Consider the following 19,368-nt stretch of genomic DNA (forward strand, 5'->3'; position numbering starts at 1 on the left):
ATCCTCGTATAGATCAAATCTCCGAGCCAAATCAAAGAGATTCGTGCTGTAGCTTGACGACACGTGAGTGATCAGATGAGAGCGGATGCGATCGGATCTGTGGAACGTGAACGCAGCGGCTAGTTCTTGTGATCTCCACGTCAAAGAACGTGATGATCAGAGGGAGATCAAAGCTTCAAAGGAAGCTCCAATCTAGCGTGGACTGAGCGTGGTGATCAGAGTCGAAATGTTTCTCTCCACCAAGCGAAGAGACGAAGCGGCAACAGGAAAACTTGAACAAGACGGCAGCTACGAAACCTCCAGGAACGCCGTGGGACCACCTCGATACACAGGGAGTGTCGGGTAGTCTCCCCTGCGATGATGCAGAGACCGCCGAGTGCAGGATCGACGTCAAGTCTATCTGGATCTTGGAATCGCCATTCTCATCCCCTCCTGAGCGGCTAGATAGAAATTATCTTTTCTTATCTAAGAAAACTAGAAATCATATATATATATATATAATAAAGTATATAAACAACCAAGCTTATGAGTTAGCTCATGTTTATTAAAGATCGTTTGTATAACTTGTGATCTAATTTAATCTTGATCATTAAGCTTATTTATTAAATGAACCTAAAAATAGAGATCATGTTCATGAAAATCGAGATGAGCGGAGCCAACTCATGAACTATAGCCAGTGTTTTGAAGCCCGACCCGGATCCGCGGTTGAACCGGTATATCCGGTGATCCAAAAAAATCCGGTTTGGGTTTTGTAAAAAATCCAATATTTTAGAAACCCGAAAAAACTTTTGAAAACCCACTAAAATCTGGAACCCGATACCGGTTGAACCAATAAATAACTTTTGCTTTTTTTTTTTTTATGTTTTATATTCTAAGTTTCCAATTAAGAAGTTAGGTGCTGGAAAAAAAGAAGTTAGGTTTTTCCTTTTTCAGTTTTATATATGTGATTTTTATATTTTGATGAAGATTTCACTATGCCACCTGAAGAAAATGAAATGAACGACGGTAGAGAGAACCATTTTTTTTATTTTTTTGTTGTTAACAGAACCAAAATTAGTTGATTTGATTTGGTGTTAGTTTATTTCCGTTATTGACTATTTATTGCAATGATCTTTTATTTTTGGTTTATTTTCGATTTGAAGTTTAATTTATTGTTCACATTAGACATTTAAATATTTATGAATTTTATATCTTGTTTTTTAGATGTCATAACTCATACCTTGTTTTAGAAAATTTGAAATAGTCTAAACTATTTTTTAATATTTTGTATGTCAAATGAAAATAAAAATATAGAAACTAAAGTTAAGTATTTTCTAAATGTTTTTAAACATAAAATATATACATATCCAAACTATTATTTTATGTCTTAATAAACATTTAGAAAATATTAAAATTTAGTTTCTTTATCTTTTTTCATAGCTGATATATTATTATATAATAAAATTAATTCATTTATTAACCCGCAGTTTACTTGCAGTTAATCCAGTGATCAGGACCCGGTAAATCGTCCGGTTCAGTATCCGGGTCGAGTTTAAAAACATTGACTATAACTCATTTTGACATCTCTAATTATATGGAACCACGTGAATTGGTTCAAACCAGTCTGTTTCCTTTCATAAATTGAGATGAATCAATCGAGAGATCTGCATTTATTGTATATGTATGTAAAACTAGAATAATACAATTTTTCAAAATAAAACTACAATAATTTTATACGCATGGGTACTTTAGGTGTTTGAAAGGTTGTATTCGTTCATGGAAGGCATCATCATCATCATAACAGAGTTGATATTGCACTTGGTGTGGACCTTGCTCTTCTTGCCGTGCAGCAGTTTGACTATTGAACAGTTTTTTTTCCCGCGGTGTGCTTTCGGAAGGGAGAGGGTTGGGGGTGGTAAAAAGTCATGGCGGCTTAGATTAAAAATGACAATATTCAGGTTATCTTTCTGACCGGTGGTATCATCGCTCGGTGGTTCTCTCTGGTGCCGCCAAAAATATCTCTGTTGAGTGTTTTGGGTTCCCTCGTGCTTGGATTCTTTATCGGAGTCAGGTTGCAACATGATGGTTGAAATTGGAGGGGTCGTTGTTTCAAAGTCTGAAGACTTCTTTTTTTCGATAGCTTGTAGTGCCCGACTTTTGTCCTCGGCTACTCTTGATTTCTTTGGTCCAAACCTGTCTCGTTGTCTGGCTTTCAAAATGTGTTCCACGCACTATTATTCTGGGTTTGGTTCATTGTCATCTTAGGTTCTATTGTTTAGTTTAATTGTATTTGTAATTTGATATACAATTTAACTAAAAATAAAGTTCATCAACATCATGATCTTAGCTACTATTATCCGGGGATTTGGCATACAATCTGCCTAGAAACTAAATAAAATAGTTAAGAATAAAATTTCTGCATATAGATCTGAACAATATCAATAGAAAATATGTTGAATTCATGCACATTCTGCTTATTTTATTTTACTCATAAAAATAATTAAGAGATTGTTAGCAAAAACATTTTTTAAAAATTTCAAAAAATATTAAAGCCAAAAATTATGACAAAACCATTTAAATAAAAAAGAAAATGCATAAAACTGAGTTATTAAAGAGAAATTGCCTAAACTACCAAATTCCTAATACCACATTTCATGTTTACCTCAACCACATTTACTTTAACTTGTATGATTTTGGAATGTAGATTTAGGATTTTAAAAAATATATAATTTTTTTTTAATAATTTCAAAAAAAAATTTTGAAACTTTGCAAAAAAAAGTTTGACAAAAATCAAAATTTTAAAGCAAAAAGAGAAAATTATTAAAAGTTATACTTTGAAAATGTATAATTCGAAAACTGTAAAAAATATATTTTTAATTTATTCAAATAATTATTTATATTTATATATCTATTAAGCAAATGTAGAAAAATCTTTTATATCTTTAATGAAGAAAGTATTTATGAAAATGTTTATTCAATGAAGGTAATGAATTGTGATACCAAAAAAAGGTAAAAGTGAAATTTACCCGTTATTAAAAGAAAATCTTACAATACTAAAAAAGCTTAATGCTCAATGGAGAGAGCTGTCACGTCCTCTTAAAAGATCCACCAATCATGAAGTTCTTTTTTGCCATGTCATTCTATCTTTGTATAACAAAATGGACTAACCATTGGGATGTCAACATTTTCGTAATGGCCCACTGTTGACACATTTCTCCTACGCCTAGGGTGTGTATCAAAGTCGAACATATTGACTCTTCCACTTCATCTTCTTTGTTACCATTATCTGAAAATCAACGTTATCACATTCGTCCTTGATCAATTAATTGTTTTCTTTACTCCACTCTTTATGAATTCGTTTCACCTCTCTTTGTTTCTTTTTCTGTATAAATCCAACCAAAATCCAAAACCTTCACTGAAGAAATTGAAGCTGTGGCAATGAAATCCAAAGGGATGTCTCCTGTCTCCACCAGAAAGTATCCAGCCTAATGGGAACTACGGTTCCGGTTAATCCATTTCGTTGGAGCTGTTTGGTAGATGTGTGGTTGTAGAGTTGCAGAAATGGGGCAAAGTTTATTCTGAGTATCTCGAGGCTTTCTCCTTCACGTAATCTTCCTTTCCTTTTCCAAGCTATATTTAAATCGCTATAAGATAAGTGTTTAATAATGTATAGAATGTGATTATTATTTTATAAGTTGCAGACATAGATTTTGTATAATTTTTATATTTCATTTGTACAGTTGAGATAAATAGATTTCAGTATTGAAGTTGTGACTTCGTTTTGATGTGCCAGACCAATATGTTGTAAAATGTATACTGGGATTGATTTGCTTTAATTTGAGCTTTTAGATGTTAGCATGAGGAGGAAAAATCAGTAGACAGTGTTTGTCAGAGGTATTCGGCCAGGTCCGGCACCCCCGCTCATCGCCTCTCATGGATTCTCTTATCGGCTCCTCTTTGGAGTTAGGGACAAAAACTTTGATGGTGTGTTTTAAGTCTTCCTTTCCTAGCTCTGATGTGACCTATGTTGTTCTTCCCTTGCCGGAAGAGCATCATCCACCAGCATTTCTCACTAGATTTGTAAGTGAAATTTTGTGTCTTCTTTTAAGACTCACTAGATTGGTCTTTTAAGAGAATTTATAGAGTCCTATGACCAAAACTGGCTGACACAAGCACATGTTGAGTTTAATTAGTGTGGTGGAAGCTCAATGTTAGCTGCTACAGTTTATTGGGACGAAGAATTATATTCGGCGCCGGAAAATTATAATAAAGCACTTCAGGAGACTATGCATCAGATTAACATAGATGAATTCAAGTTACTTCTTTATATCCTCTTTTTTGGGGGTAAAATCTGGTTTGAATTATTGAAAAGTCTTTATACTAACAAAAATTTGTAATGTCAGGTTTGTTATGTTGTGGTGGGTTACGAAGGGAATCTCTAGGAGTATATGTTCTGAGGAAGAATCATGTCCCTATAAAAGGGGCATATTACATGTGTTAGAGAAGGCTTTGGAGATGACCATTAGAAGAGTTCTTCCCTTAGCAAGGTAGGTTAGTGACCATGTTTGTATCTATTTTTAACACAATTATGGTTCTCATTTAACTTATTGTGTTTTTGTTTGAAAAATCAGGTAGTGCTTGCTCGCAACAGCATAGTTATAACATTCAATCATTGATCACATTGCTTGGCTTGCATAGTTACAGGTGTGTGCTCTAGATATTTACATAGTAATAAAAGCAAAGTTAAGACTTGAATCACACTCTAATTATTATTGTGTTACAGCGCATACCAGTTCTGTCTTCAGCCACCAGGTGCACCAGCTTTTATCTGAAACACAGTATGTTACAAGTAGTCTGCTGATACATTTTATTTGATTTCAGTAGTTCACATATCAGGACGAAACATGTCTGATATTAAAATATTTGTGTGACATGCATCTTTGTGAAACAGCATGAGAGACTTTTCCAAAGGACTTAGATAGGTGTCTGCAATAAAGGTTTGGCTACAACTAGGCCTCGAGTTGCTCTAAAGGCTTGTGATATGCGAGATAGAACGTGACTTGCTAACCAGGTCATTTATTTTTTGTTAATCTTATTCTTTTGCGTGAAATTTTTTCTTTTTGCAGAGATTAAAGAAGGGTCAAAATAATAAGGAAAATTTTAAGGGTTCAGAATACCTTTTTACCCCTTTTTTAAGTTTAACTTTCAAAGCAATATATATTCATATATTATCAGATATTTTTATCTTATTAGTCTGTCACACTTTGAAGCCAAATTACAAATATCATATGGTTTATGAAAAGTATGCTCACCAATTTTAGGAAGCATTCGCTTGAGGGCTACAAACAGATATACAAACTATCTAGTGACATTGCTTCGTCAACCAAAATCTCTTCTTTTTTCATGAAAGTTATCTTTTCTTTCTATGAAGTATTGTTGTAAATATAAAATAATTTGTTTTTCTGATGATCCTGGTATCCGAAGCTTCGAGAGGATTCGAGTAGCGCCAATGACCGTCCACTGGAGCTTAGCTGGGGAGCCCGCCGAGGCATCCAGGAGAACTGGTGATCACCCATGTAAATCCTACCAGTGGCCCTGCTAACTTCTCTGTATTACGCTCGAAGGTCCCTCAAGATAATCACTTCTTAGCGGCACTCGAACTCATGACCTCCCAAGTTGAGTTTAACCACTGGACAACTAGCACAAAAGAAAATCCTCAAAGATCATGTTAGTGTTTAACATGGTTCTCTCAAAAAACGTAGAACGGATTTCCTTGCTTTTACATCATCATGATCTCCTCCCTCTCTTCCACGTGTAGTTATGTCGTAGAGAACAACTGAATTAAGAAATTTTTTTTTTTAAAACAATCCAAAATATAAATTATACATCCTGTCACTTTTTATATACACATTTGTCTGAAATAATACATTTTCCAGAACAAAAATATATAAGTACATTGTTCTTCTCTCACATATTGATTATAGTTTTTTTTTGTTGAAAAAACATAATGATTATAGTTTATAAGAAACATAAGCTAATACTCAATGTATTCCCCTGAAAAGCTGAACTAATAAAGTGTTATTTTTGTCTAACACATTAATGTAACATCTCGAGTTGTGATATATGGAAAGACTTAAGAGAATTGATTTGGCTACCTATGTCACCAAAGTTAACTTACCTTTTCCGTCACACATCCGTTTAGAACTCCAGAGTTAAGCGTGTTGGGGCTGGAGTAGTGAAAGGATGGGTGACCTATCGGGAAGTGATTCGCGATACTGTACAAGTGAGGCGAAAGCACGGGAAAAGGTCGGGTAGTAATTGCAGGGTCAATAAACAAGACTCTAGAGCCTTAGAAAATTAACGGACCGACCGTCAGATGGAATGGGGCCCACAGGCCGAGAGAGCGGACGTGGGTGGTCCATTAGCCGTGGGCGGTCGGGACGTTATAAGTGGTATCAGAGCTGATTATCCGTCTCAGTTTTGACCTGAGAGGCGTCTTGAGACCTGTCGTGGGACGCAACGAGAACGTTGCATTCTTTGAGAGGGGGTGAATTGTAACATCCCGAGTTGTGATATATGGAAAGACTAAGAGAAAAACTGAAGATAAAAATAACTAAAATTTAAATAAAATTAAACATTAGAAAAAACAGCTAAAACAATGAAATGAACCTCCAAAAAGGGGAAAAATTTAAACCTAAGCGGATACACACAGAAAAAATGTAGGAAGTAAATAGAGATTAATAACCAAGAAAAATAATAATATCAAACTAAAGTGTGTTAGTCAAGCAACTCATTTTTGGTTTAATGAATAGTAAACATATTTTATAACAGCAAAATATGTGGTATAGGCTAATTTGTTTAGCAACTCATATTCCAAATTTACTAAAAACAAAGGAAAATATTAAAAATGATCAATCAATAAATATTTATAAAAATATAAAATCAGATAAAACAATTTTCACAAGAGTAAAAATAATAGTTAACAAATTTATAATATATAAACCGCGCGTAACACGGTAAAATCTCTAGTAGATATAAAAGAGGTTTTTTTCTTTTCTCCTGCTGCCACAACAACAAGGAGGATAGGGCTTTTGGTGACACATGGTAACTATTTTCTTAACATCTAGAACTATTTCGTGAGTTTCGTCAAATGGCCTTTTAAATCTTTTGCTGGCCCACGAGTTCTTCGGGTTTGTTCCTCCCACTATTCAACCGTCACTTTCCCCTTCTCTCCGCCACTCTCCTCTGTCAAATCCAGCGTCGACTATACAAGACCACTCCACCATTCAACTTATCCTTACTAGACTTCTCCTGAGCTTCTCACTTCCCCTGTAAACTTTACGCCGCCAACTCCGTCTTATCGCTTGCAGATTGGGCTTTGTTGCTGATAAATTCTATTGTATAGATTCAAACCAGGACCATGTACTACTAGGGTTTCGTTCATTGTCACTCTCTGTGACTCTTTGCATCTCTAGACCCCTGAGCAACGCCGGTGTAATGTATTCCGTTATCAGCTATCATCTCCATTAATCTGAGCATTAAAGTCGTATCCACCACTCTTCCCACTCTTTCGCATTTAGAGGGCCTCATCATTCCAATGTAATGGATTGAATGTCCGTGTATAAATGTGTTCTTTTCCTGCAATGAAAACCACCAATTGAGATGTATTGTAACCTCTCTGTTTCTAACCATGTCTCTTTATTTACTTTATGTGTCTTCAGGCAACTAGGCATGCTCACAGAGTCTATGTTGGTGGGCTTTCACCTGTGGCAAACGAAGAGGTTAGTAACCACTTTCTTTGTGATATCTAGATGATTTTATCTCCTATTTCCTGCTTTATGTATCTTTAGAGCTGTGTTTGGTTCGGTTCAATGTGTTTTCATTATTGTATCTCCTCCATTTTTTTCCTTTGCTAGATTGATGGGATTCGGCTTTACCGGCAAAGATCCAGTTGCGAAATAGAGCTTCCCTGCGGTGCAGGTATATCTCTTTGTTCGTGTTGGCGTGTGCAGGTGTATTATGCAAATAATGCATAAAGGCTGTTGTATTTACCATTTTTTTTGGTTATTTCCATACATTTGTAGGCCGTTCCATCTTTTTCTAGCTCATTCCCACACTTGTTCCCTTTCAAAGAAAACATCCCTTGCTTGATTCCCTGTGCAATTGACCAGGTGTGCTGTTGTTTTCTCAGGTTGGAACTTTATGATGATTCATCTCTTTTTGTGTGTGTGTATCATTTAGTTTTTTTTATGCTATATTACATCGTTTGATGCTAATATTGATTTAATTTCCTGTGCTGCAGTGTTGTTATTAATGTTTACATAAACCATAAGAATAAGTTTGCTTTTGTGGAGATGCGATTTGTTGAAGATGGCAAGTAACACAATGTCTTTGGGTTGTATTCGAGGTAGGATTTTAATGTTAACCCTTCTACCATATAGTTGTTTGAGTTTTAGTTTTGGTGGTCTATAGATGAACAACTATTTTTCACACATAAATAACAATTACCAAGATCTCTCTGGTACAGATATGGCATCAAATGGGAGATAAAACGCTTACTGTGAGACATGCGAATCAGGGAACAATGCAACCGAAACCTGAACAAGAGAGTATATTATTGCATATGCACAATAGCAGATTGCTTTTCAGGCAAACTAATTTTTGTTACACTTTTGTATAGATTTTTATAACACATTAAGATGTTAGCAACCTCTGTCTCTTAATGGTTTATCAATTGTAGAATTGTTCTCTTTTGCAGATGAACATGTAACAGCCGGGCCCAGTGGTAACAACAGTTGTATGCTATACTCAAGTTGTGACCGAGGATTATCTCAGAGACAACATGGAAGACATGAGACAAGAAGGGTGAAAGTTTGGTAAGCGATGTTTATATTGTATTTTATTATCCATTTGGAGATAATAAATATTAAAAGCATATATTGATTTGTCTCTCTATTTTCTTTGGTTTGTATATGACTGTTTTACAGCTTTTGTTATAAGAATCAGCCCTAACATACCCAGACTGAGACTGCATAGGCGTATACATGTGTAAGGGTTCTTGAAGTATGGTGATACTGATGGTTTTTCAAGTACAAGAAGCATGGATGAATGGTAGAAAGCTTGGAGGGACGAAGTGTTTGCTGTGTTTTACCCTAATGACAAGTTTTATTAGTACGAAACCTGAACTCATCCTTTTTCTTTACTTTCTAAGACCTTTTAAGTTATGTTATTGCTTCAGTTAAAACGACCCTTTGCGTGTGGTTTGAAGACCAGCAGATTATCTTAATAAAGTTTTTTTAATAAAGTAATATTCATAGATGATTAAAAAATGCTTTGACAAAAAGAAAATTGGGTTTGTTCAGGCAAGTATATGCTATGCTAATCATATAAATGCATAATTTAGTTTCATGCTAACCATTTTTAAAACTTTATTGATAATTTATTTCAGACCTCTCTATTGTGTAGATATTATTGAACTTACATATATATTTAAAAAAATCAAATTAATAATCGACCATCAAATGTTTGGAAATAATATTTTTTTTATATATTTTAGAATCCTATCACATTCATTTGAGTCAACTAATTCCCACCCAAACATATTTCGTGGAATCAATCCTAAATTAACATCAACCTCATGATCCTCTAAGAAATACAAACCTCTTTGGATAACTATATATGCTTCACATAACTATTTAATATTCACAAATTGTGACCTCAAGAAATTATAAGAATCCAGACCTTAATTCTTAGAGAAACCCGTAAGGAGGAGTTTGGAATTAAACGTTTAGGTAGAAAGTGCTCCACAATAAACATTATATCATGCAGAACTTACACAATACACAACGCATGTTGAGAAGGCTAGATGAGACAACAATCACCAATTACGCGGGATCCAAAATTCATGCAACACCAACAGAAATAACATATAAGTAGAGCTGTAGAGATGGAAACCAGCATGATATCCATAACTGTAGAAATATCTATATATGGCTACATAAACACGGCAAATAACATAATTCATATCCAAAACCGTTCACATTTTTTAGTTTAATAAAACTAAATCTGTGAACAAAGATATTAACATAACTTAAACTACCATGTATTTATATGACTGCCATCGTTCAACATAGTGGGACATTTATTGCAATAAAATAGAAGTGATAATCACGAGAATAATAGAATCTGAAAGGCTGCAGAAAACTGAAATCATGCTTGATGAAGATAAACCAAATCAAATCACCAGTCTAAAGAGGCACACTAAATGCCCATAAAAGGTGAATAGCTGAATTAATACAAGATCTACAGTCTTAAGAATCAGTTACTTAAATCCCGTTGAAACAAAGTATTTAACCAATACGGTCACAATGAAGTCTCCAACAAATTACCACATCTTTGGTATAGACAAAATATACGAAGATTGTTACTACTTTAAGAGGATGAACCAATTTGTTATCTTACTTCAAACAAGATAATCATAAAAACAAACACAAGCATTCACATGTTTCCTCTTTAAACATAAAATTTACTTATGTTTAAATTTCAATTGAATTTACTTTGTTACGACTATAAGCTTTTTGTATTCTATTTTATTGAAGAGATTAATCATAACCGTTTATGCTATTCCACATTGACCTAAGTAACTTCAAAACAAAGTAATACACTATTGTCGGTAACCACTATCAAATGGATAAAAAAATCATTATTTTTCAACATATATTCATCTTCGTGTTTTGAACTTATTTTCTTTACAAAGACCATAAAATACATTGTTGATTTATTTAGAATAAGAACAACAAACCCGGTGACCACTAGTCTATACTCCCTCCGTTCCATTAAGATAGACTTTTTAGAAAGAAGTTTGTTTCAAAAAGATGTATTTTTGTGTTTTCTATGAAAAAATTGTAAACTTCAAAAATATTAATTGACTTTGGTGAATTATTATTGGTTAAAAGTTATTGAAAATTACAAAAAAACGATACATTTATTATAGTAGTTTAATGTGTTTTCTTAATATGTGTAAAAATACTAAAAAGTATATCGTTGAAGAACGGAGAGAGTTGAAGAGAAATGCTCCATAATGCGCCACGTCATCCCTCTTATCCCCATTTTGCGACACTTGTCGAACAGAGAGACAACTTTTTCTTTTTGCTTTTGTTTTCAACTAGCGGATCTTCTTCTTCTTCTTTTCTCTTTGGTGTTTCAAACTCGTCGATGAGTAGGGGTTTATGATAATTTATTGAGCCTTTATGTTTATTTATTGGCCCATACTTTATGTTTATATTCATTATCAAATTAAAACAAAAATCCCCTCATTCTGTCTCACAAAAACCAAAACATAACCTACATATATAAAAACTACACTACATGAAACATAAAAGTGTGTGAGTTCTCGGTATAACTGACGCGGGCACACCGTCTGCAAAAACAAACAAAGTATATATTTCCAAACGAACATCTATCATACTAAGAAAAATCTCATTATGAGAATCATGCAAATGCAAAAATAACTAATATTATCCAGCTCTCATACAAATACACACTACACATCATTATATATGGTCTTCGAAATAAGTAAAAACTCAATCAAGACAAAACATCAAACTTATCACAAACCATTGACTCGAAATGTTAACGCCCCCTGAATAAATGGACATTTGAACTAAACGGTTGAAAATTTAAAGAGAAAAAAAGACTTAAACAAACCTTCTATAAGACATAGTTATAACAACTTATCCTCACACAAAATACTATACCATGAATAACAGACCACTTTTCTCTTATCAGCTCTCACACCAAACATAATCTACATGAGCAAACCCACGACAAACACTACAAGTCTACGTCCACAGGCTCAACACACAACAATCCATCATTGATTTTTAGCTACCGTTTATCATTGACAATCAAGGTAATTTAAAAGACTCAACAACTGAGTACATGGAATTAATGCTAACATACCATCACATTCACCACCCCGACTCAACCTTGCTTATTCAAGAGACTACTGAATACGTAATGAATAAACTGCCAAACAGCTACAATACCATAATTAATGATCTCCAAGTTACTATTACCATCTAGGACTACAACCAAAATGCGACTGCAAGACTTGACGTCAATCTTATCATCACAGATCTAGAGGAAACAAATAGCCCTCCAGCTACAAAAGAAGAAAACGATATATGCACTATCTGCTTTAGAAATTACAACTATGGAAACAAACTTTGCTCTCTTACTTGCGGTCATAATTTTTATTTTACATGCATTGATCAATGGCTTCGTACAAACAAAAACTACCCAATATGTAGGGAAAGTAATCTATGATTCCACCCTTAATATGATTAATAACATGGAATATCATGTTTTAATTTCTAATTTTATTTGTGTAGTATTTTCTACTTTGGTTTTTCATTTCCAAACACAATTATTAATAATTTATCCTCATTAATAAATCTTTTCCATTCACACTATTATTTTATTATATAAAAACTAACATCAATAAAGACAAACAATACATGACACACAAAAAAATTAAGATTACTTCCTAAAATTAAACTACAAATGCCGGACTATTTTATACAATTCACAGGTTTCTTACTATCTACCTACACTACTTAAACCATAAAACCATTAGTAATACCATGGATCCAGATATTGCTTCATCATCTAACATATAACTAAAACTTTTAGAATATCATCCACCTATCAAGATATGCTACATAAAAAAAAATCAAATTACAACAAAAGACAGCCGCTCCGCGCGTAACGCGGGCAAACCACTAGTCCATATAAATAAACCAAACTCCTCCAAAACCTTGCACAACTCTGAGACAAATTACTCATTCACTTTTTTCGAACTTATATGAAAAAAATGTTGTGAATCTTGACAAATGGTCACTTAGGAACAATCTAAAAACAATAAATAAACCAATAATATCACATAACACATCTAAATTTCTACCTATAACATGCAATAAAACATATAAAATAACCAAAAAAGAGAGAGAACTCCTCAGAGTGTCTCAACATGAACTGCACACACTGAACTTATGGTAAAACATGACCCAAGTCTACCACACATAGATAAGTAGCCGCTCCACCATTTCAGGCTCGCTGCTTTCCCTATACGATTATGAACCTCACAACTTTAATATGCGCCTTGCGATCCGATGCAACCACAACAATAATATGGATTTATTTTGACTCAAATTATATTAAAACAATTTATCAAGGAAAGGCTTTTGCTTGGCAGGTGGACTACACGCATGGGTGATTTTTCTTCTCTTCTGGCTTCCGATGACTTCGCCGAACAACGTTGAGATCTCCCACACCTTCCCTCCTCCTTCGGTAATTTTTATGACAGATTAGTCGATCTGCGGTGAGTACCAGAGGTGTACCTTTTGGGTGGGCTCTGTGCGGTGGTTCCCTAGATAGCTCCAGGGTCTTCGTGGCTCGTCAACCGATGGCTTTTGCTCTTTACTTCGAGGACGGTGGAGAGTAAGGCTGGAAGTTTCAAGTTAACTATTGGGTGCTAGGGTTCGTCGCCGATAGTTGAGAGAGATTCGATTGACGGTGGTTCTATCTTGGAGATGGTGTTTCTTTCAGATCATTAACTCTCGGCGTGTAATCTTCTTTTGACAGGAGAGGCAAAGATGACGGTGAGACTTTAAAGCGAGAGGCAGTGGTTAGGAAATCAGTATTCAGGTCTTCTTAAGGAGGTCATCGATTTGTGCCATGTGACACCTCCAATAAAGGTGAATTCGGAGAGGGTACACCGAAGGAGGAGCAACTGGTCGGTCTTAGACATGTAGCAGAAGCCATAAATCAAATCCCCTATATATTAATTGATAAACATTACAACTTCTTTTTGCCACGTGTCATCATTAAGATGATTCTTACAATCATTAGAAAAATATGTTGGTCGATCTAATTATATAATAAGCTTGTTACTAAACTAACCATAAATTCTTTATTAATGTTCTTTATTATTTCCTTAAATAAAAGTTACGGAATTGCATAATGTGGCTAAAGTATATATGACAATTAATGATTTTGAATAACGAAACTTTTATAAAAATTAATGTATCTTCTATCATATTTGTTTATTTTAAACTATTAAAATAAATTAAAAATTTTATAAAAATTTAGATTTTTATGTATATGTTATATTTTGAATTTTTTAAAACGACTATAAATTACTAAAATTGTTAAAAGTCTCACATTCAAATTTTGTGATCCATGGTTTAAAATATTTGTTATGACAAAATACAAATGGTTACAAAAACATGTAAGTAAAAGTCTAATTTAATTAAATATTAATATTAATATATATATAGTTTAAATTAAACTATAAACCATATAAAATGCATACATATTTTAGATTCAAAATTTACTTTGAACAATTTTTTTTTGATAAAAGCTTTGAACGAACATTGGCAACTTAATTTTCTAAAAAATATAAATTAATAAAACTATTAATCCCACAATGAATTTTTTTGCTATAAAGATACAAATGATCAAAAAAAATATTAGTAGAGCATCATTTAATAGACATTAATATTAAAATATATTATTTATATTGATATCATTTAAATTTAATTACATATCCTATCAAATAGAAAAAAAATATTGTTTGGATTAATAAAATTAATTTATATGTTTACATCAATTTAATTATATATGGAATAGTTACTGACTTTTATTTATTCAATACATTATTTCATAATATATAAAACCATATAATACATAATATGCGAATTCAGGGTGCCTTTTTCTCAATGCAACCTTGGTAACACTTTTATTTTGACAACGAATGCCTAGACACCGAGAGTATGCTAGCAGCGTTAGGTATTTGAAACTCAAACTGTTGTTAAATCAATCATTAAATCTGGTGCTAAAAAAACTGTTTGTAAGTTGGCTGGATCTCAGGATGCTAGCAACTCCACTTCTACCAAGTATGGAGGTGTTAAGAAAAACAAAACTGTTACTCTAACTGAGCTTAACACCTACATTCTTAACTCTCCATCACAGGTTGGTCCACTCCGTTTATAGTATCACTATATGGTTGGTTTTTAAAGACTTCAAAGCCCTAACTAGCATCCACGTGTTGTGCCTGTAGAGATTTTGGTTTTGGTTCAAACTCGATTATAAGTTTGGTTCAATTTGAAATGTATTTTCTTCGCAAATTTGATGGTACAGTCAATGTTATTGCTTTAGCCGATAATGATTGGTTATAAAAATATTTAACGGGGAGAAATAATGAAAATTTAAATAATTTATATATATAGTAGAAAATCTATAAATTTTAATACTCAAATGAATAAATTTTATGGGTCTAGGATTGGACATATGTAAAATATAACATAATTCAATAAAATAACAAGAATACAATTTATAAAATTTTATATTAATATAGTCTCATTAAAATCAAAAACTAATTACTACTATATATATAACTTTTATATAAACATAAACTAAGCTTTTGTATAAATTGAGATCCATATTTTATTTCATTTTTTATTTTTTGATGTTTTCATTAAATTACAGATTAAAAATATTTATATTCTCCTACCAAAAACATCCCCTAAAAACTAAAGTATATTTTCAAGAATATGGTAATCACTGATTTTAAATGTCAGTGAACAAAACATCAAACTGAACAAATATCAAACTGAACAAAACACTTAATTCTAATATTCTTTTGCTTGGATCTTTTTTTTGTCATTCTAATAGAAGGTCATATCACGTATAGTGGCTTCCTAATTTTGTGACAACTCACATTGTATGTGGTTAAGAGAGACCAAAGTGTGAAGATTCGATACTCAATGAAAGCTCCGAACTATCGATCTTCTTCCTTAACACCTCACGACTTGATCTACGGTAGCACACACGATCTGTTGACCCGGTGTTCACCGCACCACTCTGTTAACTAAGAGTGACCGCTATATCTCACCGGAGCTGGGATTGAACCAGCAACTCACTATCTTCAGCGATGAACTCACAATCCGAGCCACCGTCTTTACAACCTAACCGTTTCTCTCTCTCTCTATTGATCCAGCTCAAGACTGATCTAACAAACTTATATCAGCTCAGCTTAACAACCTTATCCTAAAGCTAATCAACTCTTATAAACCAAGCCGGTTAACTAATCACATTAGCACAAACCGCATCCGTGATATCTAATAGAGAGAACCGGTTTTATCTATTCAATACAAACTTAACCGGACTATAACCAAGTCCTAATCTAGTACTGAATCAATCAACCTAAACCGTCATAAAGACTTTGTCTATATCTTTCAAATCTCCTCCTTAGACAACGTCTTATCCTCATCACAAGCTTTAGATGAAACTTCAGTAGAAAACTTAAACTGAGAACAACTTAGAAAACATTTACCTGTATTCCTCAAAGAACTTTTAGTAGCTCCTCCTTGAAGTTTTTCACCGAACTTCGCACTTGAGTCCTTGACCGGACCCAAATTTCTTCTGCTTCAGTCTGTAGTAACACGAAGCATCTTTAATGCTTCACGCAGCTTACACACATAAAAATATCAGCTGGATTGTTGGTTGTAGCTATCTTCAGGACCTGAACTTCTCCCACCTTAATCAGATCTCTGATGAAATGATACTTGCTAGCTACATGCTTCGTCCTTTCGTGAAACACAGCGTTTTTAGAAAGAGCAATGGCACTTTGAGAATCACAAAACACTTCAATAGTATCCTGTGGAAAACCCAATTCTTCCGCAAAACGCTTCAACCACACTCCTTCTTTCACGGCTTCTGAAAGCGCAATATATTCTGCCTCAGTAGTGGAAAGTGCCACAACCTTTTGAAGCGATGACCTCCAACTCACTGGATTGCCTCCTGCTGTAAACACCATACCAGTTGTTGACTTACTTTGATCTAGATCACCAGCGTAATCTGAATCACAATAACCTCGAACAACGAAGTCTCCCTTCTTCTTAAAACTTAACCTGGTATCAACTGAACCTTTGATGTATCTCATAACCCACTTCACGGCTTGCCAATGTTCTCTCATAGGTTTTGACATAAACCTGCTGACTACACCAACCACATGTGCCAAATCAGGACGAGTGCCAACCATCGAATACATTATACTACCCACTGCATTCTGATAAGGAATCTTCTTCATGTAATCCTCTTCTTCCTTATGTTCTATAGCTGTTGGCGTCTTTAACTTGAAATGAGCCCCAAGCGGTGTGGAAACTGCTTTGCATTGATCCATGTCAAAATTTCCTAACACCTTCCAAAGATACTCCTCTTGTGACACAAACAACTCGCATTTTGCTCTGTCCTTGTAATCTCCATACCAAGAATCTTTTTAGCAACACCTAAATCTTTCATATCAAATTCTGACCCCAGTTCTGACTTCAGCTTCTGAATTTGAACTTTGTCTGTTGATGTGATCAGTATATCATCTACATATAGCAACAAGTAGATGTAAGCACCTTCTTCATTCTTCTTGAAGTAAACGCATGAGTCATACTCACTGCGAATATAACCCTTTGCTCGCACAAAGTCATCAAATCGCTTATTCCATTGTCTTGGACTCTGTTTCAAACCATACAAACTCCTCTTGAGCCTGCACACTTTATCTGGATACTGCTTATCTACAAACCCCTCTGGCTGCTCCATAACAATAAACTCATCGAGATTGCCGTGAAGGAACGCAGTCTTCACGTCCATCTGCTGCAACTCCATGTCAAAATGTGTCACTGCTGACAGCATAAACCTTATAGAAGCGTGCTTCACCACAGGAGCAAAGATCTCTTGATAATCTATGCCTTCCTGTTGTGAATAACCTTTAGCCACTAACCTTCCTTTATATCTCGGAGGTTCTACACCAGCCATGCCTGCCTTCCTCTTAAAGATCCATCTCCACCCAATGGCCTTTTGATCCTTAGGCCTGTGTATTAACTCCCATGTCTCATTAGCCTTTAATGATGTCATTTCTTCTAGAGCAGCTTCATTCCACTTATCACTATCTGGATCCATCATTGCCTCCTGATACGAGTTTGGTTCTGAGGAAGTGTCTTCAGACAACAAACATATGAAGCATGCGAATTGATCTTCTCCATCAGTAACGTCACACTCATAATCTGATAACCTTGCTGGCAGCTTAACTGTTCTCCTGACCCTGTCTCTTGCTAGTTGATAATCCTCTGAAGCAATCTCTCCTGCCCCTGCAGACTTAACTCCACTGGTTTCTGAACTCGTCTGATCACTTACCGTAGCTCTGTCTGATACTTGGCTTTCCTCCTTATTTGTTTCTACATCCAACATCTTCAAGCTGATAACTTGCGGTTCCTTGACTGTATTACCCTGGTCTCCTGATTCCTCTTTTATCTCTTTGAAGACCTTATCTTCTCTAAAAATTACATTTCGACTGATAACAACCTTCTCTTCGTCTAGTAGCCAAACCTTATACCCTTTAGTGCCTTCAGGATATCCAGTAAAAATTCCTTTCTTGGCTTTAGGTTGAAGTTTACCTTCAACTGAGTGAACGTAGGCAAGACATCCAAACCTTTTAAGATTGCTTAGATCTGGCATCTGCGTTGTCCACAACTCTTCAGGAACTTTGAAATCCAAGGCCGAGGATGGTGATCTGTTGATTAAGAAAACAGATGTAGCTGCAGCTTCTGCCCAAAATGTCACTCCTAATCCACTTTCACTCAACATGCTACGAACCTTATTCATTATGGTTCTGTTGAGCCTCTCAGCTATGCCATTCTGCTGAGGAGTGTAAGTGCACGTACGATGCCTTACTATTCCTTGCTCTCTGCAGAAACTATCAAACTGTCAGTTGTCTGTCCTAAGCCTCTTAATCTTCCTTTCACTCTGAACCTCAACCATCTTCTTCCATGTGACAAAGCTTTGAAATGCTTCATCCTTAAACCTTAAGAAATATAGCCACACCTTTCTTGAGTAATCGTCCGTGAAGGAGATAAAATATTGTTTCTTGCTTAGGCTTGGAGGTACATTTGGAGAACCCCATAGATCAGAATGGATGTCGTCCAACTTGTCCTTAGTGACATGCTTTGCCTGTGAAAAACTTATCTTGTGAGTTTTGCCAATCACGCAGTCTTCACAGAATCCTAAATCCTTTATCTGACTATCGCCAAAACAATTCTTCTTCATCAGTATATCCATCCCTTTCTGACCAAGATGACCGAGTCTGCTATGCCACAGCCTGGTATCTTCTATCAGCTTATCTGATGACACGACTGAGCTCGACTCTCCTGACTGGTAATGTCTTGGCCTTAGCTTGGAGAATGTACAGAGACTTATGTCGAACTCCTTTCATGAACACAGTGCAGCCTTTCACAACTTTCAGAATTCCATTTGAGCCTTTAAAGTCGCAACCTTTTT

General features: G+C 34.7%; 1 protein-coding gene and 1 long non-coding RNA gene across 5 annotated transcripts; one reads left to right on the forward strand and one right to left on the reverse strand.

The window, feature by feature from the left end:
- Nucleotides 1–1,292: 1,292 nt before the first annotated feature.
- LOC103854370 lies at nucleotides 1,293–12,506 on the forward strand. 4 transcript variants are annotated; one of them, XR_004452745.1, is made up of 4 exons: nucleotides 1,293–4,294; nucleotides 4,383–4,526; nucleotides 4,611–4,683; nucleotides 4,763–12,506. It is a non-coding gene; the product is annotated as an uncharacterized LOC103854370 (long non-coding RNA). The 4 variants fall into 4 exon arrangements; XR_004452744.1 differs by having other exon boundaries at nucleotides 1,293–4,526; XR_004452743.1 differs by having other exon boundaries at nucleotides 4,611–12,506.
- A 3,989-nt stretch (nucleotides 12,507–16,495) lies between these two features.
- On the reverse strand, nucleotides 16,496–17,224 carry LOC117129290 (secreted RxLR effector protein 161-like). Its single transcript, XM_033282849.1, has one exon. It carries the CDS (start codon nucleotides 17,222–17,224, stop codon nucleotides 16,496–16,498), a length of 729 nt encoding a protein of 242 aa, XP_033138740.1.
- Between the last annotated feature and the right edge of the window lie 2,144 nt (nucleotides 17,225–19,368).

This window comes from Brassica rapa, chromosome A10 (genome assembly GCF_000309985.2).
Source record: "Brassica rapa cultivar Chiifu-401-42 chromosome A10, CAAS_Brap_v3.01, whole genome shotgun sequence".
NCBI lineage: Eukaryota > Viridiplantae > Streptophyta > Magnoliopsida > Brassicales > Brassicaceae > Brassica > Brassica rapa.

Coding starts and splice junctions, on each gene's coding strand:
- LOC117129290 (XM_033282849.1), bottom strand. CDS start 17,224: ATGGATCAATGCAAAGCAGTTTCCACACCGCTTGGGGCTCATTTCAAG.